This window comes from Falco peregrinus, chromosome 5, assembly GCF_023634155.1.
Source record: "Falco peregrinus isolate bFalPer1 chromosome 5, bFalPer1.pri, whole genome shotgun sequence".
NCBI classification, from domain to species: Eukaryota; Metazoa; Chordata; class Aves; order Falconiformes; family Falconidae; genus Falco; species Falco peregrinus.
The window spans coordinates 20,374,244-20,401,164 of record NC_073725.1 but is presented as its reverse complement, the minus strand read 5'-3'; the positions used below and the strand labels follow the sequence as shown (position 1 = coordinate 20,401,164).

General features: G+C 39.7%; 1 protein-coding gene across 4 annotated transcripts in view; it reads right to left on the bottom strand.

Annotated features, from left to right (window-relative positions):
- ELMO1 (engulfment and cell motility 1) overlaps positions 1–26,921 on the bottom strand; it is a 311,529-nt gene that overhangs the window by 187,384 nt on the left and 97,224 nt on the right. For all 4 annotated transcript variants that reach the window (XM_055803695.1, XM_055803697.1, XM_055803694.1 and 1 more), the window contains 7 exons: positions 25,896–25,931; positions 18,113–18,212; positions 11,817–11,968; positions 10,910–10,988; positions 6,914–6,964; positions 5,327–5,449; positions 3,831–3,962 (listed from right to left, as the gene is read on the bottom strand). In XM_055803695.1, coding sequence (XP_055659670.1) covers positions 3,831–3,962; positions 5,327–5,449; positions 6,914–6,964; positions 10,910–10,988; positions 11,817–11,968; positions 18,113–18,212; positions 25,896–25,931 — 673 coding nt within the window. The remainder of the gene's footprint in view (positions 1–3,830; positions 3,963–5,326; positions 5,450–6,913; positions 6,965–10,909; positions 10,989–11,816; positions 11,969–18,112; positions 18,213–25,895; positions 25,932–26,921) is intronic.

Here is a 26,921-nt window from a genome sequence, read left to right as displayed (position 1 = left end):
AGATAGCAATGGTCTCCTACTGCACAGAAACTGAGAACAGATTCATAGGCAACAACAACAACAACAAAAAAGAAACCACACCACACTGAGCTTCAAAAGCTTTTCCAAAGCACTAGTTTTACTATCATGTTTAAAATCCCCAAATGCCAAGTTCCTCCCTTCCTGTCTATTTACTTATGACTCCTTACAGATACAACAGCACTGATATAGCAGTAATTTTTCCTCCCCCAGCAGTAGTGAAAACAGCTATCAGAACCCGGAAAGCCTCCACCCAAAACCACAAGCGAACTGGTTAATGTCGAGCCCCACACCACAGAGCTGAGCAGAACACTAAAACTGCACAATGAGCTTCAGCTTGCACCAACAGTGTTTAAAACCACCCTGACTAGAACTGTGGATACTGTGCTATACTCATGTATATTTGCCAGGCCAACAGCAAACTAAGGAATCACGTAAGAGATGAAGAATATCATTTCACCTAAGGAGAAAGAAAACTGCTTACTAACCTAGTGAGTAAACAATAAATCAAGACACTTATTGCAGTGTATGCGTGCATGCTCTCTTTCCAGAGGGGGAATAATATCTGTTATTAATGAATATATATGTATGCGACATTTTAGCCAGATTGTGCTATGTTCCCCAGCACAGTTTCAAGCAAGACCAAAACACCAATTGGTCTGATTAAGTCAGAGCAAGAGATTCTGCATCCCCTACTCACAGAAGAAAGGACTTCAAGCAACCAAAACACAAGGCCCTATAAGTAAATACTAGAGAGTTCTAACCCTGGATTTATTGTGCTCATCAGTCCACATTATTACTAAGAAAGTACAATGACTTTACAGGTCTGCCACAGATATATTAGGCAATACCTGTTTATCCAAAATATCATTAAAACTTAGATTTTAATTATGGCATGTCATGCAAAAATACATGTTTCAACCTCAGGTAGTTATTTCTTCCAATTAGAATCACAGAATCATTTAGGTTGGAAAAGGCTTTTAAGATTAGCAGGTCCAACTGTTAACCCAGGACTGCCAAGTCCACCACTAAACCATTTCCCTAAGCAGCACATCTACATGGCTTTTAAACAGCTCCAGGGATGGTGACTCAACCACTTCCCTGGGCAGCCTGTTCCAATGCTTGACAAACCTTTTGATGAAGAAATTTTTCCTAATATCAAATCCAAACCTCCCCTGGCACATCTTGAGGTCATTTCATCTTATTCTATCACTTGTTATCTGGGAGAAGAGACCGACACCACCACCCCTGCCTACAGCCTCCTCTCAGGTAGTTGCAGAGAGCAACAAGGTCTCGCTTGAGCCTCCTTTTCTCCAGGCTAAACCATCCCAGTTCCCTCAGCTGCCCCTCATAAGACTTGTGCTAAAGACCCTTCACCAGCTTTGTTGCCTTTCCTTTGGTTGTGCTCCAGCACCTCAACGTCTCTCTTGTATTGAGGGGCCCAAAACTGAACACAGGATCCAAGGTGCAGCCTCACCAGTGCCCCGTACAGGGGGATGGTCACTTCCCTAGTCCTGCTGGCCACACTGTTTCTGATACAAGCCAGGATGCTGTTGGCCTTCTTGGCCACTTGGGCACACTGCTGGCTCATGTCCAGCTAGCCATCAACCAACAGTCAATCAACAAACCCCATCCTTTCCCACCAGGCAGCTTTCCAGCCACTCCTCCCCCAGCCTGTAGCGCTGCCAGGGGTTGTGGTGACTCAAGTGCAGGACCCAGCGCTGAGCCTTGTTGAACCTCATACAACTGGCCTCGGCCTGTTTGGCCAGCCTGTCCAGATCCCTCTACAGAGCCTCCTGCCCCCCAGCAGATCAACAAGCCCCCCACACAAACTTGGTGTCATCTGCAAACTTACTGACTGTGCACTCAGTCCCCTCATCCAGATCCTTAATGAAGATATTAAATAGAGTTGGCCCTGATGCTGAGCCCTGGGGAACACCACTTGTGACTGGCCACCAGCTGGGTTTAACTCCATTCACCACCACTCTTTGGGCCCCAGCCATCCAGCCAGGTTTTTACCCAGCAAAGAGTTTGCCCATCCAAGCCACAAGTAGCCCATTTCTCCAGAACTGTGGGAAACAGCGTCAAAGGCTTCACTAAAGTCCAGGTAGACATCCACAGCCTCTCCCTCATCCACTAAGTCAGGCAACCTTGTTATAGGAGGAGATCAGGTTAGCCAAGGAGGATCTGCCTTTCCTAACCCCATGCTGGCTGATTACCTGGTTGTCCTGCACATGCCGTGTGATGGCACTCAAGATTATCTGCTCCGTAACCTTCCCTGGCACCGAGGTCAGGCTGACCTGTAGTTCCCTGGATCCTCCTCCCTGCCCTTCTTGTAGGTGGGCATCACATTGGCTAACTTCCAGTCAACCAGGACTGCCCCCGTTAGCCAGGTCTGCTGACAAATGATTGAAAGTGGCTCGGTGAGCACTCCTGCCAGCTCCCTCAGTGCCCTTGGGTGGCTCCTATCTGTTCCTGAGAGACTTGTGTGTGTCTAAGCGCTGTAGCAGGTCACTGACCATTTCCCCTTGGATTATGGGGGTTTCATTCTGCTCCACATCCCTGTCTCCCTGCTCAGGGGGCTGGGTACCTGGAGAACAATTGGTCTTACTATTAAAGACGGCAGCAAAGAAGGCATTAAGTACCTCAGCCTTTGTCGCTATGTTTCCCCCCTACCTCCCATCTAATAAAGAATGGAGGTTCTCCTTAGCCCTCCTTTTGTTACCGATGTATTTATAGAAACATTTTTTATCATCTTTTACAGCAGTAGCCAGATTAAGTTCTAGTTGGGCTTTGGCCCTTCTAATTTTCTCCCTGCATAACGACATGACACCCTTGTAGATCTTCTGAGTGGCCTGCCCCTTCATCCAAAGGTCATATACTCTCCTTTTTCCCCTGAGTCCCAGCCAAATCTCTCTGTTCAGCCAGGCCAGTCTTGTTCCCCACCAGCTCATCTTTCAGCACATAAGGATGGCTTGCTCTGTGTCTTTAAGATTTCCTTCTAGAAGAATGTCCAGCCTTCCTGGACCCCTGGGACCTTCAGGACTGTCCCCCAAGTCACCCAAGGGACTCTGTCAACCAGGTTCCTAAACAGGCCAAAGCCTGCCCTCCAGAAGTCCAAGGTGGCAGTTCTGCTGGCCCCATCTTTACTTCTCCAAGAATCTAGGGCTCTAGCATTTCATAATCGCTGTGCCCAAGATGGCCTGCAGCCATCACATCACCCACCAGTCCTTCTCTGTTCACAAACAGCAGGACCAGCGGGGCAGCTGCCCAGGTTGGCTCCCTCACCAGCTGTGTCAGGAAGGTCTCTTCCACACCCTCTGGGAACCTGCTAGGCTGTTTCTTCTCCACTGTGTTGTATATCCAGCAGACATCTGGTAAGTTGAAGTCCCCCACAAGAACAACAGCTAGAGATTGTGAGACTTCTCCCAGCTGCTTTTAGAATATTTCATCTGCTTCTCCATCCTATAACAGAATCCCACCATGTTGTTGGCCTTCTCACTGATTTCTATTCATAAACAATCAACCTGCTCATCATCAAGCTCTAGACAATCAAAACACTCCCTAATATAAAGGCTACCCCATCTCCTCTACTTTCTTGTCTATCCCTTCTGAAGAGTTTATAGTCATCTATTGCAGCATGCTAACTTCTTCTAAAGCAGTTGAAGGAAAAAAAAAAAAAAAAAAAGGCACTAGTTGCTTGTAAAAAAATAGCCAGAAGACCACCAAGCAAGCAAAATGTCCGATTATAAGATGTACTACAACAGATGCACTCACCCACTTGCAGTATACCACCATACAAAAATACTCACAATAAATCCAAGTTTTTTATAGTCTCGAGTATACATAGATTTGCGTTTCTCAATACTGCCACTACTGTTGTTAGGTTCACATTCTGCATCAAATGCAATTCTTCGGAGTTCAAATATGATATCCCGCTGAGCCTATGTTAAAACAAGGTTTAAAAAATTGGTTAAAATAGCTTACCTATCATTTTAATAACCAATACCACAAAAACTGTTTCCAAACACTGTATTCCCCCCACTGCCCAATCTTTCTTCATCTAAATTTCCTACTACATACTCAGAGAGACAGTCAGCAAGAATGACTTTGTGGTTCCCATTTTCCAAAGTCATCACGTTTGTGGGGTTCACATGCAGATGCTTAAATGTTGACTTCCAGAAGCTGGACCCATATTAGCAAGGCCACTAACTACACACTTAATTTTAACCACAGGCATGAAACCAGAGAAGCCAAGAGATCACACACATTTCAAATTAAGCTGGTATTTAAGCACTTTGCTAGCTGAAATCAAAATGGCTCATCCCTCTGCATTCCTTTTGGTAACTGTCCATTTTTGCTAGCACAGGAATGGGCAAAGTAAGAATTACTGCAGTTACACATCACTAGAAATGTCCCAGGACAGTGATAACCACCCTATCATCAATACTAACAACACTGTGTTAGTCACTTTCTATGGAGATATGTGCTTGTTAGCTCAGTGTACATTCCTAAGAGTCAAATTTTTCTGCCTCAAATTTAAGAAGCAGGAAGGGTAAAATCCTACAGCATGATGTTACTTATGTTTACAACCATTTCGCTCTCCCACCTCCACTTCTCCAAATTATCAGCAAGTTTTAACACAACGGCCTCTTAAAAATGAAATCAAGTTCGTCCTTGTACAGGGCCTAAAAAAAGGCCACAAAAAAATAAAGCAAGGAAACACATCTTCTCTGTGGTTCATTGACTCTATATTTAATCTTGAATTTCTTAGGGGAGTAAATGCCTCTTTTTGCACAATGAACAATAATTAAACTGGTGTTTGGACACAGCGAGCAATAAACAAATGAACAACTGCTATATAGGTTACAAAAATGGGTTTTATTGTAACAAATTAACTTCAACTCTAGCATGTCAGATAGTTTTCATTTAAACATTCATTTTAGCTCTACAGAAGTACTTTTAGGAAGGACCATACATCTCTACTGCTTGTGAGAAGTGCACAAAAGAAACAAATGCTGGACTGCTGCTTGCAGTTTTAGCTCAGGATGACACCAAATTCAGTTCATGGAACTACATGCTAAGGAGAAAGGCCTGGCCATTTTTTTTTATACTTTTGCATAAGGAATGCAATAGCCAGTACACCTTCTAACAACCGGAAAATATAATCAAACTTCACAAAAAGCAAGCAAGCAAGAATAAATGGCGTAAGTGTTCCTAGAAATGTCTTTTCCTCCAGACAAACTTTAGGTACAGCAATGAGCAGCTGTCCTCTTCCTGTGCTGACCATACCATGCCAGATGTTTACCTGATCTTGTGGATCCATTTTTGTCATCATTCTGTCTTCCAGAAGGTTGAAGGTAAGTACTTGCAGAACATAAAGCTGGTGTGCCATTTCATTATTGATGGTCCTCTGTGCCCTGATAACGTGCTGCAAAGAGAGATTCTGGTGAATGCCATCTTATCAGAAAATTACATCAGGCGCACTGAAGTGTTTCCATTTCTGTAAGTATGTGTTTGCTATAGCAAATCAGGACTAATGCTACTGATTTAGGCACTATGTAAGTAACTTTAAGGGACAGGATTTTACAATAACATTGCACTGAAGCCCTCTCCTTCTAGCCACTAGATAGAGCCTGTGCATATGTTGAGAAATGTCATTAAAAAAAAATAAATCAATACTGAGAAGTCACTTGGAAGAAAAAATAACTCCTTTCCAAAAGCATTAGACCTCTGTATAAAGAAAAACAAAAGAAAAAAAACCCCACAAAAACAAACAGACAAAAAAAACCAACACAAAAACAACAACAAAAAAGAGTGTAGTAAGAAAATATTTCAGAGAGTAGCTGCCTGAGCAGAAAAGTATTCAGGCTGTAAACACAACCAGCTAATACAGTGATATAACAGGGCTACTGCTGCAGAAGTCAACATCACACCAGAATCCCAGCTCTAACAGACAACTCCGTTCTGTATGAGGAACACTGCTTAGAAATACTTCAGCATACAATGCCCCGTACGTGCAGAATTATCCCATTCAGAAAGCAGACACCAAACAAATGGGCAATTTAAAAATCCCTGGCGTGCCAAAAAACATCAAGTGGTTCTATATGAGAAACTAACCCAAGCCACTGAACACTGCAGCATGCATAAGGAGAAAGTCATCAAGTATGAGATGGATGCAGCAGCTGACATTGTACAATTTCAGAGAATAAAAGAACCTGTTGGCCAAAAGGCTCTGGAGCATTTTATGATAGCAAATGAACACCTAGGAATATTAATCATATGCTTATACCAAATTTCTTATGAACACAAGCAGTGTAAAAATATGCCTTCTGAAACAAATCCTTGTTTTTTATATGCATCACTGAAATTACAATAGTGAATGAATGAGGGGTTGTTTAGTTGTTTGTTTTTTACAGTGCCTAGTATCTCATAACAGAGCGAGAGCATCTTCCCTTCTTCCTTTGAAGATGTATTCTGCCCTAAAGTGAAAGGCAAAATCCCTCTGATTTTCCCTGATAGAAGGTACAAGTCTTTTACATTACATTCATTAACTTCACTTTGAGCTGTATTTCATGCTTATGTGCATATTATGACAAACTGTGTGCACCTTTGTATCAAGACAGAATGATCTGCAGAACGGAAAAACACAGAGGTGTTCAATATTGTATTTTCATTAAGAAACCAGTTTATTTGACTGAGAAAATACCCGCTCTGATCATCAGTTTTGAAACCATTCAACAACCTAAACTTTTATCTTGTATGTTACAGGCTTCAAAACATACCAAAATATAAATGCAATTAAAATACATTAAGATAAAACCTACGCACACTGAAACTAGAGTCACCTTTTCTCTCTGGTAGTGAAAAATACCTTTGAAAACTATATACTTACAGTTAAGATGATGGAGCGAAGCTGCTTTTGTGCCAAAATGTTTGCCATTTCCTGATTTAGTTTAAAAAAAAAATATTAAAAATTAGAGAGAAGCAGGTATTTTTAGTGCCATACCTAGAAGAACACTGACTTTAAAGGTTTTAGTCTTAAGTTTCTGCAGTGTTACTTACAAATGAAATGAAGCAGTATATCAGCTATGCAATTGTATGCATTATTTTGGGGGCCACAAACTCAGATTACTGTGAGAACAGGGGCAATGAAAGTGATAAGTATGTCAAAAGCTGAGGACTTTGGTGATTCAAAACCAGCAACAGAAGACCTCAGAAGAGACATCTGTGGGTTAAACAGTGTTTACACACACTTGTTCAAGCACAGTCTTCCCCTCGCAAACAGCACAGAGGGAAGCATGGAATGGAAGCCAGCCAGGACTTTAAAACAAGACCTCAATGACATGCTTATTTACATTAATATGTTGACTGTTTTCAAGTCAAGTTCCCTAACTTTACTCAATAAATCAGCCCACAATTCAGTACTGTTTCATCATAGCAAATAAACCTTCCCTCCAGTATTTTGGTAGCAATGTTGACATCGGTCCACCACTTTATCTTAAATTAACTTTTCTTTCTAGCCCTGTCTGAAGTCACTATCAAGGAGAATATGCTTTTTCTGTCATTCTTAAGCAGCTGATCCCAGCTGTCCACATTGCAAACTATCCTACAAAGCACAGGAGGGAAACCTACCCAGCATGAGAGTTCTAATCTTAACCATACCTACAAGTACATACCTCATTTTTAAGTTCCACGAATACAAAAATATATTGGTGTGTGTGATGTGGATATAGGCTAGCATATGCAATGCTTTACCATAATTATCATCATGTAATTATTTTTAAACTCTTGTTTTCAACATGTACTATTTCAGGATTCCTATAACATTGCACACTGCTATTTAGACACTGTTTATTTGTACACAATGGGTCATGTTTGTTATTAGTAGATCACTGATTGGAAATAGAGCTCATGTATCACAGCCTTACATAATACAGTGCACATAATCACATCAACGCTGACACTTGTTTAAGCACTGCCATTCTGTGCAGTTGGCACCATGTAAAAAATGTTTACATTCAGGAGAAATAAATTTTAAAAATTTCCTTCTGATCTTTGTGAGAGTTGAACAATAATATAGAGTACATGCTGGTTACTTTTACATAACAAGAAATCAGAAAACATAAAAACTGAGGCTATTACATAAAGCATACAAAGAACTGGATTGCTGAAATATTGCTGCAGAGACAACGTAAATAAAGCAAGTGTTAGGGTGAGAACTTGTTTGCAAAAGGAAAATAATTCTAACTGGACACAGGAGATGGTCGTGGATGTTGACTGTTTTCTTTATGCCAGATAAAGGGTGCTGCAACAGAACATGGGAATGATAAGGAAGACAGGACCAAAGACAAGAGAAGCTCAGCTTTAGCTTTTAAGCTTTTTCTGGCTGAGCAGGTTTCAACTGCACATAACAGCAAAGGAACGAATGAAGCAAGTGCTTCTTCATTTGGAAATGCACAACTGAGCTGCAGGGGGAGTGCCAGGCACAGGATAGTCATGTTACAGGGAACAGACTGGCTAGTTTCATCAAAGTGCATCCACTGCTGGAAGATGGACAGGTAAAGAATATAAGGTATTCTGCCTTCAAGGCTAAAAAATGGAATTCTTTTATTCTACTTTTTGTAGAGGATTATCAAATTGTCACTTCTTTCTTATACCTGTAATTTTAAAAGCTGTTATTGGGATATTGGTTTTTGTCACTGGACCAAAAAGTGATAGCCGCAACAAGCTCCTTTGACAAAATCAATTACTGCATCAAAATCAACTTTGTCTCTAAGACGACTATATGGCTATTAGCAGCTGATGGATGAACTGCCTCTTCAAAAATAAGCATTGTAGTAACAGATGAGAACATGATTTGACAAAATTTGCCATCTCACTTCCCATAGCAACATGTCTGCAAAAATGCAGACAATTGCCAAGAAAAGTTTTTCAAACATTCACAGCATTATTTCAATGCTCAAACTCCATGATTTTTTCTGATAAACACTTTTTTAGGTTTCTCTAGATTACTTGGTCCTTGACAGCGGCAGAGGAAGGAAAGCAACCAGGGAGTCCTCATTAAAACAGAAAAAAACTTGAACCATTTGGCTTTTTGCATTACAGAAATAGAAAAGAAAAAAAAAAAAAAAAGAGAAAAGAAAAAGAAGGAATTCAGATACCAGCATCAATTTAAATCTTTTACTTAATTGCAGTGCAGTCACCCACATTATGCCAGTCCCTGTAAAATGGCAGCAGAGAGGGTGCCAAAGCTCCTGGAATCATACAGGGTTTGGTGCAGTTTCTCACTCTTAACTGTATTAGTGGTGAGCGCTGAACCTTAACTTTTGAGTACCCACTGTCAGATAATTACATGAGACCGTATCACCACAGTTCATTGTCTTAGAAGGACAGAATTCAGTAGACAGTATCAGTTATCCTTATCTTGAAGCTAACGGACACCTACCTTCTTCAATGTATGGTTTACTAATTAACCACAAGATAGACATAAAGAGAAACCTAACAGATTCTGACTACTTGTTATAGGTTATTAAAGGCTGAAGGAAATTTTCTGCAAGCATCACAGCTATTACCCTTCAAGCCAAATCAAATCATTATATTTTCAGGATCATAAACTCCATGACTAATAAATTTGTGTCACAGCAGCAGGCACTACGGGTAAAGTGAAGTCTGCATGGTTTGCTGGCAGCCTCACTTGATGGTTACACTCTTGGTGAAATATAGTTTTACTTGCTGGGAAACCCCTGTGATACTGTCATCTTCAGAAACACATGCCCACAAATCAATATTAAAGTCTCACCTACCTCTGAAATTGTATCTCAACTTCAAGTATCACCAAACCATACTTTTCACAGAAACATAAACAGTAGCGACCATTTACAAATGTAAAGAGTGAAATCTTTGCTTTTCTTACAAGGACCTATCATAGATTTATGCCAAAATTGAAAGAAAGTTTTTATTCCAATTTTTTGTTCTTTAGGTGCCTTCTTTTCTTAATAACTAAAGACCATATTGGAGGAAGAAGGACAAAGGAAAAATGGAATGGGGAAAAAAGGTGTGTGTTTGGTTTTTTTTAAAATTTAACCATGGTTTTACTTTGCCCTGTTCACAACTTTAAAGATACTTCTGAAGCAAAATAGAAGAACTAACCATTAGTGCTTTGATGTTAGTTTAAACAATCATCAGCATTTAAAAGTGTAAACAAATCTAAGGAAAGTCCTTGTCAGATCTGATTAGCAGCTCTCAATGAATTTATTCTGGACACTAACACTATGTCACAAGAAGAATTACCAACACTGTTCCTGGTGACAGAAATGTTAAACAAATAAATGACTAAATCTGTTTTGACACAGGCTAATGACTTCATAAGCATGGATGAAACTTCTCTATTTCATAACACACCGCATTCCATCCTCATTTAACAGCAACTTGAAATATTTCCTTTTGAGACTCCTGATCTCTGGCACTAAAGTTAAAATAGTACACTATAAAAGTCATGAAATGCTTACATGGCAAGATATTTCCATTTTCAAAAGGAACGCACTTTTTATTAAAAAATCTGGGGGGAAACAGCTTACAAAAAAATAGCCTCGTTTTACAAGCTGTGCTGGCAAAGGGTTCAGTACAATAAATACTACAGCCAGCCACAGTCAATATGGTTCATGTAAGGTTACAGGGGACTACAAAGCACAAAAGAACGCTTAATCCCTACTAATATTGTTGCAAGATGGAGGTAGCTCCATCAGAAAGAATAATATACCAGCATAAAACAACAGAACAAGTTTCAGTCTGAATTAACTGCAGCAAAAGTTTGTCTCGGACAACTGCAGGTATGAATATGACAGACTTTTCCTACAGATATGTAGGTATACAAGACCCAACAACTTACCTGCCTCTTGTCATCCGGTGCTTTAAGGAAGAGTGCATTTATTACTGCAATGGTGTATGTCTGGATTTCTTGGTCTGTCCTGTTTGGAATAAAATTATAAACATGAGAGAAGAACATGAATACACACAAGCTGTAGAAACTGATTTTCCAGTTGCATTACTGAAGGTAGAAGTGGAGGGACTGTTTGCATAATGTTTACCATGTAAAAGTTAGGTAATCGGCCCAAGTTGGGCATGACCAGGTTGTTTCTATTATTAAGAGACACACTCAGCATTCAAGAAAGATGGAATGAAGCACATCCTTGAAGTGCCATTGACTCAGAGAATCAGCTTCTGTTAGATGCCCAACAGCTCAAGGTAGGAAGAGGAATCTTCCCTAAAAGGTTCTGGAGATTAACGTGCTGGTATTAAAAGCTTTTCAGGTGAGTTGAAAATGCCCCAGCTGGGAGGCAAGCATAATCATACACTATACAAAATTCATTACCCTATGCTACAAGAGCCAGTTTCCACCCATTTAACCACCACACATTATTGTTTAAGAAAACACCTCTCCCTTTTCAAATCTACCTTCAGCAAAAGTTGACCAATTTCTGCCTTACACACTTCCCAGAGGCTGGCAAGCAGAACAACCCCATCTGTATGCTAACAGCATTTAGCATTTTATTACAACAGGGTGTTCTTTTCATCCCCCACTTCCAACTACACAGGTAGTGTAGCAGGGGAGGGAATATCAATGATCAAGCAACTCCTTAAAGCTGGTTACCAGTCATCCAGCCATTTATAGTGGATGCAGCAGCCATACAGGTGGTTGTCAGCCTTTATACAATTTCTTTTTTCTAAACGCTGTGCTCATTTGGGGAAAAAAAAAAAACCATCCACCGTATCAGGTGGCAGCTGAAGACACTCACCCCTGCAGATGTGGGATTAGCTGTCCAATTGTGATCTCCTGTGCCACCTTCTGGTACAGGTCATGGCTATTGAGCACCATTGATTCCAGGATTGCTAGCGACCGTTGCAAGATAGAGATGTCTGAAGCAAATTTGTTCACATAGCTTGCTATCTACAAATTCAAACAGTAAGAGAATTTACATCTTGTCATGAAAGTGGGGAAAGGGAAGAAAGAAAACTGTGAACACGGCTCAGAAGAGCCATCAACCAGGCACTGCAGATACCTTCAAAGGACACTGGCACAGATTCTTCAGCTGGTGCAAATCACCAGAGATTTATGTCAATATTCATACCACTGAAATATATGCTTCAACATTATGCTATGAACATGATAAATCAGCATTAAAGAACTAGAATGGTTATACTTATTGTGAGGAAAACTTTGGGAAGGAGAAGGAGAATACTTCTCATTCCCTCCAGTAAAAGTCTGTGCAGCCAGCTTTCTCTAAATAAATATCTAGGCTCAAGGCAAATGTTTCAAAAAAGAAATTTACATCTAGCTCTCTGGCAAAACACACTCTAGCAAAACATGCTTTTTTTTCCCTGCCCTGCTGTTACCAAAACCACTGAAAGCTCTCTCCAGGTTACAAACTAAAACTCTGTTGATGACTGTTTATCAGCACAACTGGTTCCATAACTCTGCCTAGAGTCCAGTTTATGCCTTAATAACTTTCACTTTTACCGCAAGCTGCCACAAACAAATGGCACGTTAATTAAAGCCAGGTCTGACCTCTGTTTTTTTGCAGTGTGGCAATGACATGCTGTGCACTCATCTGCAGGGCCAACACAGCTGTGCAGTAAGATGTGGCAATGTGTGTTCTTTCTTATGCCTCCCAGTCCACTGACACAGCTTCCCAGGAAGAAGCTTGCCTTCTGCTGACGCAGGAAGCAAGAACTGCCTGGGTTTTCCTTGAATGCACCAATACCAGCACAGTCAAGCTGAAAGGTACCCAAGAAAGCACAGACAAACAGAAGAAACGTCGTGTGACTACAGTTATTCGCTCTTTACAGCCAAGTAACAGACTACAGCAGCCCTGTCTCAAGTTTGTTGCGTTCCTTCCAGGAAACTTAAAGTCCAGGTGCTTCTTCAGCACTCTTACTTCAAGCCACTAATGTGATTGATTATATTGTTTCTGATTCTGGATGTTTGCTTAGACCTTGGCGTCATTTTCATTTTGTAGGAAGAAAGGCATGCCTATGCTTAGAAAAGCTGCCTAGCTGCCTGTAAAATTCACAGTCAAATACCGACATGTGGACAACTACATTATTTTGTACTTGCAGCATTCTGAGTAGTACTGAAAGAGCAAAATACCTTTTCTGCAACTTTGGTTGGAGACAAGGGAAAAGGGACAGATTTTTCTTCTTCTGATCTATTGCAGCCCTACTGTTTGCTCTGCAACTTAGTTTGCATTACCACAACAAGAACATGCTATGCAGAATATAACTCGGTTCAGGGAATACATGTTGTCTTTACAGGAAATGGAGAACCAACGCATGCATGCATAGAGAATAAGAGGAGAGAAGCAAGAATTAGCCCTTCTCTACTCTCGACTTTCAGTATCTGCTACCTGCAAGTCCTGAGCCCAAGTAATATTTACATTAGTATATGATGCACATTGTGCTGTTACGAATCATAGAATCATGAACAGTTTGGGTTGGAAGGGATCTTAAAGATCATCTGGTTCCACCACCCGCCTGTCATGTGCAGGGACACTTCCACTACATCAGGTTGCTCCAAGCCCCATCCAGCCTGACCTTGAACACTGCCAGGGATGGGGCATCCACAGCTGCTCTGGGCAGCCTGTGCCAGTGCCTCACCGCCCTCACAGTAAAGAACTTCTTCCTAATACCTAATCTGAATCTACCCTCTTGCAGTTTAAAGCCATTGCCCCTTGCCCTATCACTACATGCCCTTGTAAAAAGTCCCTCTCCAGCTTTCCTGTAGGCCCCCTTTAGGTACCAGAAGCTGCTATAAGGTCTCCCCGGAACTTTGTCTTCTCCAGGCTGAATAACCCCAACTCTCATCCTGTCTTCACAGGAGAGGTGCTCCAGCCCCCTGATCATTTCTGTGGCCCTCCTCTGGACTTGGTCCAACAGGTCCTTCTTATGTTGGGGCCCCAGACCTGAAAGCAGTACTCCAGGTTGGCTCTCATGAGGGCAAAGTAGAGAGAAAGAATCACCTCCCTCGACCTACAAGCTGTATCTCAGAAGCACTGTACTACCCTACCTCTCTTAATAGTAATCCAGTTGTGGTTTTGGTGCATTGCAGCCAGAGCTGCCAGATGTCCAGAAGGCCCACAATATAGGCAGTGTATGCACAGAGCAACTCTGCACTGCTCAGACAATAAACCAATTGCACTTTGGAAGCCTCAGTCATCAGGCATCCACGGATCAACTGTGCAGCAGGAATACAGTATGTCCAGACTGTGTCCCAACTTGTCAGACTGCTGCCACCATTCTTTTTAGAAGCCCTGACATGTATGAATTATTCTTGGTGCAGCAGCTCCTTCACATGGTATTTCAAGTGGCAGTGTAAATGCTTCACTGGGATATAACATATTCATATCAGTAGCCTGCAGAAATGCAACAGTATAGATAACAAACCTCAGCCTAGGAAACGCTGCCTTACACGTATTTCTTCTTCTGACCCTGGACCGTAAAGTCTTTTAATCATAAACACAAACCCAAGGTATGAGGCTGGCTTGTGTGCTTAAAAGCCTGTAACATATCACACTGAACATACATGTAAAACACCTCCCAGGTAACTTGCACGTCAAGCTATGTATATTTATAATCACCTTGCTGAAGCATGAAGTCTGGCAGGAAATAATAGGCTTGTCTACCCTGATAAAGGAGGCACGCCAGTTCCAGAGTGAGCAAAATTAGATTAAAAAGAAATTCTATTACCATACTTTAAATTCTGGATGTGGAAAAAACCCCATACCCTTCTTGAAAAGAGACAAGAATCAATAGGAGTTCAAATTTGTGTTATGTGCTGTTCCCTGCTTACTGAGCACCACACACAGGGAGGGCTTTCAACATCCAAAAATAGTCCTGCACTCGTTTATCAAAAATTCTGATGATAAAAATAATGCAAGCTCACAGAAATACCACCTCTCCTCCCGAAATAAGCAACTTCATTGCTTTGCGCTTTTACATGAAAGCCATGGGTGTGTCTCATTAAGGATAAAACTATTTCTTCAGCAAAATACCTCAATATCTGCGTAGCCCTATCAGGTCATATATAGACACATACAAAAGAAGTGGCTGGGTGTTTAACTTCCTATCTCATTTCAAGGGAAATTAGATATCAGAATGCTTTTACACATTCAGCCCCAGTGCTCTGCTGAAAGAGCAACTAAACATGTAAAATGAGGGTAGATGAGCATCCTATAGCAAACTAAACTACATCATCAGACTTCTTTTCCTGTTTCAGGACCACTTAAAGAACAGGAAAGAATCCAAAAATTAAACCCCAAAAAATTAAAAACAAAACAAAAACAACCCAAAGAACCCCAAACAAAATAAACCATGCCACCAACAAAACACATGCAGGGAAAGAACAGTGAAGGAAACAGATCTGATTTTCTGAGCTGTGGTATGCTCATTAGTTATTTGCCTGGACCACTCTGATGTCAGAAATGTACAGAAAAATCTAGCAGTTTTGTTCTCCTTTAAGTCCTAATGCACAGTAAATTTTTAAACTGTGCATCTCATTTTCAAGTCAGGAACTAGAGTTGTGCTTGACTACAGAAAAACCAACTGACAGTTGAGAGACACAGACATACTTTCCTTACTGCCAACCCCTTTTTCTGCACAGTACATTTTAGAAGGCACAGTAAACAGTTCAGGGAGGTTGATTCTGCATCACATGGCTATGAAACAGCTATTATATAAATAATTCTAAGAGATATCTCAGACCTATCTCAACCATACTACAAACTTCACTTCTCCTCTTGTGGGAACTATAGATGAGAGTACCACATTTGCATAGTGTATTTTGATATCCAGTTACCATGACATTTTCTAAGAACTGGGCATCCAAATCCTTTAGGCAACTATGGAAGCTGGAAATAAACTATATTGTCATAAGCAAGAAAAAGGTCTTGAGAGAATCCTACATATCATAAGGAAGTTTTTTCCAATTATGCTGTTTTCCCTTAAGATAAGGAGCAAAGCTCTACTTGAAAGTGTCAATTCTTATTTGCAGCACTTGGAATAGCAGACTTCGTATACCTAAAGGATGGGAGGGAAACTGCATCCAACACCAAGCAGTTAGTTATTAGAAGAAGTTAAGAGGTCTCCTTTGAGCTCTCCTCCAACCTCTAAACTTTAAGTTAGAAAACTATTCAAGAAAAAAGTTCAGATTAGCTCCTCCTCATTTCAGATTGGCTTCACGGCTTAACATGAAAGACAACTTCAAAGGGCAGAAGCACTTGATTGCAAAGTCCCCCTCCGCTAGCAGAAACTTATCGGCTCCCTTATCCATCCTGTCAACCACTTGAGCAAGCCCATCAGCAACGTCAAGTGGCCTGTCAAAAGCCAAGGTCACAGAAGCAAGTGGGAATAAAGCTGTAGAGTGCCATCAGAGAGCCATAGTCCAAAAGTGCTCCTTCAGGTCAGCCCCTGGCCCACAGAGCCCCAGTGAGGGCTCTGTTGTGCTGGCTCCCAACTGCATGGCAGATCAGGACACATCTGTGCCTACTTCATCTACATCTGTCATTCTTTGTCCTTCTGTTTCTCTTTATAATCAGCCTATTCTTTTCCTTGGTCCCTTTCTTGTCCACCAGTTTCACTTTTGGTTTTTACTGGCCAATTTTGGTTTTCATAGGTACTTGTGAGAATGCTTTTGTTTGTGTCCTTTGTTTTTTAAATTGGGTCCCTGTCCAGGGAAACCTATGGAAGTGCCAGACAGAAGAGATAGATGAGCCATTAACAGGGGTGCAGACAGCACTTTCTTCTGTAGTTACTATACAACCCACAGGGCAAAAGATGCTGACAAAGTTAGGCGAAGACTACCCTTTCGAGTCACTGACAAAGCAGATTGATTTAAACTCATTTTAGCAAGTTTCTTCATACACTTCTTACCAGGCTCCCCTAGAAAATAAGGCATGCTGGGCTTGACCTTGTATCATGAAGTTAGTTAAAAACCAGTTGCACTATTTTCTTTGCCATGAAAAGATAACAATAATCATCATTATAATCTTTTTGGACTGCAAGATTGGCCAAATCAAAAAAGAGTCCAAAAACCTGATTATACTAATTTTTCTTACAAATAGCATCTGTTATTTTTAATGACCAAAACTGAGTGTTGATATCTAATGCTCTTTTCGTAATTTATTCTTTTTCACTTTTGGCAACAGAAGTACATTTTTACTTTCCCTTAGTGGCAGAAATTTTCTAACCAAAGTTAAGTTAAAAGTCTTCACTCTGACACATTCTGCTAAAAAGAAGATATCTTTGCCACAGGTTATGTTCTTTCCATTAATACCTCTGCTACTATTTTTGTGAAGTAACTCAGATATCTTTTCAAACTGTACAAACGCACTTTAACTTAAGTTCTGAGTTCAATCTGGGTTGAAAATTCCTTGTAAAGAAGGAGGGTGTGGGGGGTGTCCACAGTAAATGAAAAGGGTTAAATCAGTAACAAAACTTTTTCTGAAGTCTATTAAATCTCTGTACTTAAAAAGTACTCCTGCGTTTCTGCTGCTTTTGTGCATCTCCTACATGTAAGAAAATTAAAAAATATTGCAAATCATGGAAAGATCTCTTTCAAAACCACAGACCTCAGCTGCAAGATTGGGAGGGGTGGCAGAGTTCAACTTGATAAACTTAGCAGATAACAGCTTAATTTTCATTTGTAAAGTAATTCATTTCTCTTCCTCCCATACCCCCAGAGGAAACATTTCAGCGCTGTTTTTATTTTAATTTAAGTCAAAATACTAATTTTTGCTTTAACTGCATGGTATCTGCACAGGGAGGTCACACTGTAATTGAGCAAGCAATTTCTTGTGCAATGAGCCTAATACAGTGTTGATCCCACTTCATTCCTATTGATTTCCGTAGAAGCTGGGCCAGATCCTGCAACTACAAATATTTATAGTTTGAAATAGCACTTCAATCCCATTGTCAGGTAACTTTTTGACCATAATGTACCAGGAAGGGGCGGGGGAAGGAACGGAACCAAACCCAAGCCCATGACTCACCTCAAAATTTTAAACTGATATAGAACAGATAGCATTGATTACAAATTTACCTTTTTAATGAATGCCACAGAGAATGTATCCCACGATACAATCCCATGATCCATCAGCTCAACAAATGCAGTCAGTGTAAAGGACAACATATCTCCAAAGCTGCAAGAGACAGGAGTCATGACAACATTTACCAGTAATGCAGCAGGGCAATGACCAAGGGAACAAAGCAGCAGGAAGCTTTTAGAAAGGCAGGAAAATTAAGCCAGTTATGGATTAAGAGGTAGCAGAAGAGCAAGAGAGGCCGTGCAACAGACAGTCTCTAAAACATTTTAGCATGGACATCAGGAACAGTCACCTGGAATAAACCAATTTTGTAAGAGAAGTAGTCACCCCCAAGAGCACACCACATGCAATGCTCAAGGAAATCAGATAGCCCAAATTAAGCTTCGCTTATTTAGATCTAGCAGAAGAAAAGACGACCTTTTTTCTTAGCAACTTATGGAAGTGCTCCTAATTGAAGGTCATACAGAAGTGCCACGTTTTGGTACCTCTGCACTAAGCAGATTGGCAGAAAGTCAGTGGATTGTTTGTTCCTTCTCTTACAAGGAAGCAAATATATTTTTAAAATGCACCAGAAGAGATTATATATTGAGCAGGAATTTCTTGATAGTTAATGCCTCAGTTCCTTTCTTTGAACCTGAAGATGCATCTCCTCTTGTTTACCTATGGGCAACCATGTCAAGCAAATTGGAGAATTCCCATAGTTTATCCAAGCATGCAGCTCAAATTATTTAGGGTTTGCAGGCCACTACACTGCATTTTATACCTGTAAATTTACACCTGTAAATTTGAGATTCAATGCATCTTTGTACGAACTCGGCTAAATTCAAAACGTGTTTAAACTCAACATAAATAAAATTTTCTAACCTGACTAGTTGCACAGGAATTTTCCGTGTTAAAAAACACCTTTTAAAGATTAGCTTCATTTCTATATATAGTCAGGGCACTGAACAGTCAGCAGCCATAACGATTTCAATGAAGCCGTTCAATGAAGTAACTGCTCAATACAAGCAGCAGTGCACAGAGCCCAAAATGAAGCTGCGTAATTACCTTTCAGGGCATGCCAAACCGCCTGCAAGGTACTCGGCCGCTAAGCCATTAACAAGTATAAGCATACAATCAATCTAAACAGCATGAATAGTCCCAGTGATTTTAATGCAACAGCTTACCTAATAAAAAGATAAAAGTAAAAAACCTCTGTCAGATTGGAACTGTAATGCTCAGTATGTTGAAAACCTGAGTCTAATACTATACCCATAGTTAAGCAATGTAATCAGTAACCCTTACTCTGTGATCTGCTCTCCTACTAACCTGCACCAGCCCAACACAAGGAAGTGAGCATCCACTCAGCTGGAAGACAGTTACAGCAGTACAGAGAGGCAGAAAATTGTTTTCAATGTAGCAATTCCAAGAGCCAGTTTATTGGAGTTGATACAATCTGCCAATTAGGGATTTCTGATGGTGAGATGCAGCCCTTAGTGGCCCCTTCATTTAAGAAAGGAGCTCTTGTTCATCAAAACTCCACAGATGCCCTCTATTAAAAATAAATTTGCCATTCTTGACATTTTAGTAGTAAAACCAAACAAAAACCCCAAAACACACCTTTCTCTTCCACAGTAAGGAAGGGTATCCACAGTGGCTTTGATTATTTATGACAAAATGAAAAAATTACATTAAAGAGCAAACAAGAAAAGTACAGTGTCTTTAAAAGAATGGACCATAATTCTGCAAGAAATATTTTGTTCAGGGAATACATGAGCTGGAAGCTTTGCATTTTGTTTGGGGGGTAGGGGCATTGCTTTTGTTTACTTGTATTTTAATACTGCAAATCTTTTAAGAATTAAATTAGACGTAAAATGTCATCATTAGGCATTCCAAATAACCAAGGATTTCATAACAGGACAACAATAAGACTCTGCAGGAAATTTAATCAGCTCCAGTCCTGTCATCTTCCCAATCCATTCTTTTTGCATAAAATGGTTATTTATAAAGCCACAAATAAAAGAGCACCCTAAGAAAGGCTTCCTTCAAGAAGCTTGTACCAAATTCTCATGCATCTTCATGACAGAATACTTCCACAAATATATGCAATTCTGGTATTTTAAGATGCTAGACTAAATTAGGCTCAAATTAAACAAAAACAAAACCCAAACAACAAAAAATACGATAGACCATATAGATTGAAAAATAGATTAAAATACCTCTCCCTGCATTAAACTAAGCACATAATTTCTCTCCCATATATTTTCTTATATATTGTTTAAAAATTTAGTCAATTAACCTGTATTTAGTACATACATACTCTTCTATAAACTAATTGTACATGAAAGCTAATCCCCATTAACAATGGGTATGGTTTAGAAGGATTACTTAAAACTGTATTAAACCTGTATATGGACATTCACCTTTAGAACAGCAGTGGCTGCAATGTAAAGGAATTAAATTAACCTGAATTCAACAGTCTCATTTACTCTTCTCACCAAAGCTACTGATTAATCCTGCCAATTAATCCAGCCTCCTCCACAGCTTTGGAGGGGAAACTAGGTTAATGAAGCTGAAAATACTGGTATTAATGTATAAACCTGGTTTTAGTAGATGTGACAATGATACAACCGTTTGTGATCAAGAAAGCAAAAATATTTTTGCACTTAAAATGATCAGACACCTCACCAGGTATCACTCCAGTGACACTGCTTCCAATATTTAATGAGGGAAGAGGTACAACACTGGGACTAATCAAGCAGCAAGAAATACTCCAACTCTATATATTATGCAGCACCACACAGATGTAGTATGTATTTTAAAAATACACATATGTACCTACACACACGTGTCTAAGTGGCATCGCAAAAGTCAAGAGCCAGGCTTAAAGGATAAGCATTTGGAACAGCACAGCTAGAGATGAAAGCAATCTCCAGGGTAACTACAGCAAGATAAGGATTAAAGTATCTGGAGGGGGAAGGGAGTGTTGTTGATTCATAGTTATGTGTTTAAACACAAGCAGATAGGTAGAAATAGGCTTCCGAGCAATTCACTTCAAGACACATGCACAGACACACTCATACTATTAAGACTGGCAGATAGAATAGACACTAGAAATTTCAAGGGAATCAAAGCTTGTTCATAAAAGTAGTAATCTGAGAAAATAGATGGTAGGAGCTGTTTAACTCAAAATCTCAGTGACTGTTTTAGTCATACAAAAGGTCTGAAATATAATGGGGCCTCTTTGCCTCTTTCTTCATAAAATCTTTTTACACTAATCCACAGCATCAGGCACAACAGTTCTGTAAATATTTAACCCTTGCTGCTCTGGCAAAATGACCTCATAGTTTGAAGGTGCTTTTTAATGTGTGTCATTGCAGCAAAAAGGGAAAAATGATCAGAAAGATGCACTGTGTAATTGCAATTTCATCTCTCGCTAACACTGACATTTTAATGATCTATGCTCTTAGGCAAGCTACTTGTAAAATCCCTCCTGAACACTGTTCAGGGCGCTGGCTCTTAGGCAGGGGCACCTTACACTGGGACAGCTGATGAAGTTTCCCCACTCTCTGCTGACTCCCCTTTACTAACCACCGTTGTAAGGATGGGCGAGCTGGTTTGCTCTTGGCAAAAGCCTCTTAAGCAGCAGAAAGTTGTGATCTGCAATGCCATCAGGTGTCCCAGTGTGAGCCATTCCAGTGTGGATGGATGACCATGCTCTGATCCACAGTGCCTCAACCTCCCTGACAAACCTGACTGAAAAGTAAGTCAACGTTCACATTTCACATCTCTAGGGTAATATCAGGTCAAAGCCTGTTAATTTACATTCCTAAAATTTTCCTGCATGATTACTTTAAGAAATGATGAAAAAAACCCAAGCTTCCACATATTTTGGTATCATATTTTTCTTTCCTAAAAATAAAAATTACAGGAATGTGCATGTGACCCTGACTACCACACCTGTCTCTCACCTGCCTTCCTAGTTATCACTTCTACATGCTAAACCATCTTTTTATTATGTGTGCTAAGTAATCCTCAGATGTATATTCAGAACTGATATTTTGAAAGATGCCTAAAGCAATTTGGATTTCTTATCAAAATATATCAATAAATAAAATAAAATTGAGCACCCAAATCCCGTAGATGTTTTCGGGAGGGGGGGGGGGGGGGGGGGAAGAAAAAAGAAAATCTCAATGCATCTTTAACACATGTACCAAAATGAACATTTTATTGCTGTTGTAGAGGGAATAATACTCAGCTGTTCAAATTATTCTTTACATTGAGTTAATTAGCCAGGCTCTGCTGTCATCAGGTAATAAAATAATAATCATTAAAAAAAAATCAAAACCAATCCATACCAATATAAGTTTTTATAAAGCTAGGTGGACTGTCGCATGTTTTATATGACAAAAGTTGCATTGAAGAACCTGGAAATAAACTGTTGTTTGTCTGTCACAACCAGGACACAGCCATCAGTCCATTAGGACTGGAAGCCAGAGACAGTACATCTTTACACAAACCATTTTTCATGGGCTAAACAGAACCAAAGCTGATCTCTAATCGTGAAGAGGGAAGACAGCAAACAAACAATTTTAACTGGGCAGGAGGCAACTAGAGAGTAGCAGCTGCCTACTTCCACATACAGGAGTTAAGGAATCGGTTAACTTTTAAGTCCCTTATCATTCAGCAACTGTGCTCACAGCCCAATACTGGGCAGCTGAAAGGCTTGACATCATTGAGGTCAACATCAAAGAGTAAGAACAGCTTTTTAAGTTAGAGTTGTCAAGAATAAATGACCATGAATAAATTTAAACAGGGGAGCAGCATATATCTAATCATCAGAGGACAAGAGCTGTGGAAAAGCCATGGGGGCAAGAACCTAACTAAATCTAAAAGGAAGACTGATGATGCAGCAGGATGCTTTGCAAGCACAGTGTGAACAAGTACCTTTTTTTATTGCTACGGCTCTTCTTCATTGCTTCTACACTGCCTTGTTTCTTCAAGTAACCTTTCCAAGGGCAAAGCTAAGCCACCACCAAATTAAACTAGGAGCAATTCACACCTACATGGTACTTACTCAGTACAGCTGAAAATGACTGAACAACCTGCAGGGTAGCTGCCCCTGTTTTTCTAGGTGATTACAGAAAATGCACTTAACTGCCACACTGCAATTGGCAGAGAATTTTTTGTTGTTTTGTTTTGTTTTGTAATGTGCCAAGTACCACTGAAATATTTCTTTGTGGTACAGTTTAACTGCATTCATTAAAACGGATCAGCCCTACTAATCTTAAACCACTTGCATTCCAAAAACCTGAAATAGCTTTGTACCACTGGTATCAGGGCTTCTCTAACCTTGCAAATTAGCTCTGATTAAAGAAAACAAGCTGCAAATTTAAACAGAACTGTAACTATTCTTGAACAAATCCAGGTGTAGGTACTCTTATTATGGAGTATGACTAAATCTACTCTCAGGTACATTAAACATTTGTCTGCATGGGAAACTAGCCCAGAGGAACTATTACACTCTGGTTCTTCATAAAGATGTGATTAGAATTGCCTTTTCTCTTATTCCCCATCTTTTAAATTTCTGGGTTTGCTCATTTCATGGTAATTGCCTTAAAAGGACCAGTTTTTCTTAAAAGACCAGGAATAACTGCACAGGAAAAACATCACTGCCCAATCAGCATGGTTTGGCTATAATTCAGTAATGCAATGCAAAGTTCAATTAATAGAGATGTTTCATGGGAATAATTTCTTTTTAAAAATCCAAGTATTAGCCAACATGGGATAATAAAATGGGAACCTCTAAAACTGAAAAGACAGACAAAAAGAAACTCAGTATTTTAGAAGAAACTCCTTCAATGGAGAAAGCTATTAAACAAGGCCCCTCTGTGAAAATCAGGTTTTAATTAAGTCAGGCTATCACGTGCAAGCTACCAGAGATAAAATGAAATACTGGCACTTCATGAAATATGTCATCCTGTAAATCAAAAGTATTTTTTTTTAATTAGCATTTGGTTTCTTTAAGTTTATTTAGTCAAGATGACAGCAGGTGGAGGCTGCAAAGTTTGAAAGTTTAGTTTAGGTCATTATATCAAGCTCTGTGGGGTTTTTTATAGTTCTGTTTCATTGGGCCTTTTCCCATTAATATATGGGTAAAAAATAGTCAGGATGTTCAGCAACTACACACACAGAGCACTAGTGTATACACTTTACCTTCAAAATGCCAGCTTCCAGAACTATTGGCTTTGTGTCCTGACCAATGGCTCTGGTATCTTTTTTGGTACAAGTCCTGAATTAAAAAACTTGTGTTATTTTATTTGTATCATTTCGTGTACTACTGATGGAAATAAAAATCTTAAACTGTGTGTCCCCATGTAAACTAAGGTTTCTACTGGCAGGATTAACTTCCAAAATTAGCATAAACTTCAGGCACACACTTTCTTTACTATTGTATCCACTGATCTGCTATATTTACACTAACCAGTAAGAATTCTCTTAAAGTGGGTAACGCCTTGTTCCCAGAAATAAACTAAACTGTGTAAAAAAAAAATAAAAATTAATTCAGATGATCAGTATGATCAGGTTCAAAAACCAGGGTGCCATGCAGCTATAAGTCAGTGGTTTAGTACTGTCTTGAGGACAATCACATAATTTAATGTATAGAAGCCTACAGGATAACAGAATCTAGGAGCAAAGAGATGCTGAAGGAGTGTAACTATTCTTCCACAAAGAACTATTTTCACAGCACTGAAGAAAAACCCACCATCTAAATGCACAGGAGGTACCTTGTTTTGGCAGGTGTGATGCTGCCAAGAATTCTGAAAGCCTCATACCATTTTCATCATTTTCCTCAGAACGTAAACTTTGCTGTTATGAAACAAGTTACTTTGTATTAGGTTAGGAAAGCGAATGTAGAGGAAGGACTTAAGTTTCCTGCCAAATCTATGGTTACTGTCTAATTTATTTTTTAGGCAATGATTTAAAAATGAGTGTTTCAGAACTTGGTTTACAGCAGCTTTGTGAAAGTATGATTTAGTCTGGATTCAGAAGGGGAGCTGCATTTCCTGCATGATAAACTACATCAAGCTCTCAGAGTGACAGAATAATTGATTAATTATTCTTTTGCTTCCTTGGGGTTTAGCTATACTTGACACGTCAAATTTGCAAGCCAATCAAGATAACAGAGTATCTCTTGGAGTCTAAATTTATCAAAGCCTACAAAAGCTTGTGCTTAACTTGAAACACATAGAAGTGTTCCATTCAAAATCACCAGGGAAATAAGCGTGCTTCTGAACTTCCTGATGTGAGGGCCTTTACTATACCATGGTTTTCCTTTATGTATACTTCTGCAACAATTAGCATTACCTGGGACCAGCAAATAATAGGAATTCAAACTGACACAATGACTCTTACTTTCATCTCTCTAACATCAATGATTAAAATTGCCTACTATCAATCACGTAAGCCAGACCAATTTAAGAGGGGAATTGGGGAAGGCGGGGAAATTATTCGTTTGCTCAAATTAAAAAATAAAGCAAAACAAAAGCCTTACTTCAGAAACAGTAGAAGCCCCTGCAGAAGTTACAGAAATGAAGCACTCATTCCACAAGCAAAGCAAAAAAAGTCTTCATCAGAAAATTTTAACAGGCATCAAAGAGCAGAAAACAGAGAAGGTCAAAGACTTGCCGAATGAATATGCACAGTTGTATTTACGTATAAAGATTAGCGCAAGGGCCTGAACGCAGTCATGCAAAAGAAGAGGTAGTGGGCAAGGTAATGATCTAATCAGGTTCTTACCAGGGCTTCATTATCTTCTGCAATTTCTGATATCGTCTGCAAAATTAAAACTTGCACGTGAGGAGACACACTTTAAACATCTGTACTCTATTTACCTATGCATACGCACACACATATACTTGATTCTTAAAATTTAAAGAGACACACACAGTAAGAGGCAGTAAATTGCTAACAATTTGCTGTGAATAGAAACAGTTCAGTAAATAACTCAAAATTAATTTCAAATATTTGTTCAGAATACTTCTGTTAACTTCTGTTAGGAAAAAAAGCAGAAGAGGAAAGACAGTGGACAGGGGAAATATATCAGATTTCTCTAAAACCTGTTTCTCTTCACCATTAAAGTGTATCTAGGCATCCTAAATTAGTTAAGTATTTGTGTAAAAGAAGTCTTTGGTACAAAACAATAAAGGTTTACATATTAAGCATTTTCTGTCTGTTGCTGTGATGTGTAGTCTGTTGCCTAAAAACCTCTTTTAATTACTTCCTGTCTCCATCACTAACACTGATGTCAGAGTTGTCAGCATGGTTGAAAATTGTTGTGTAGCTAGGACCTCACGGGACAAGTTTTCTGTTGATTTTAAAGGCAGGCAAAGAATTTACCCTGGGTGTTTTAACCACAGAGTTGCATTTACTCAACACTAGCTCCATGACACATAAAAGCAGTGCAGCAGTCTTATTCCAACAGAATGTGTAGGCTCAGCTGTAGCTCTTTTGCTTTTAAAATTCACATACCAATGGACACGCCTAGACCCAGGATGCTGAATCAATCCACTTGAAGATGACAATGACCTGCTTAAGAATGTTACTTATTGATTCGGTTTCTAAGAGGCCAAGCTACACACCCAACCTTCAGTGTGATGCTCTTGCTTTCCTAGTAACTTTCAAAACACTTGGTTCCTAGTTGCAGCAAGGGGTTTAAGGTAGCCCACCAGTTGTTTGGGTTTATATTTTTTCCTGGTTTTCCCCCTAGTTATACACTGTTATGTCTAATCGGTGAACCAGAAGATCTGGCATCACGTTACTACA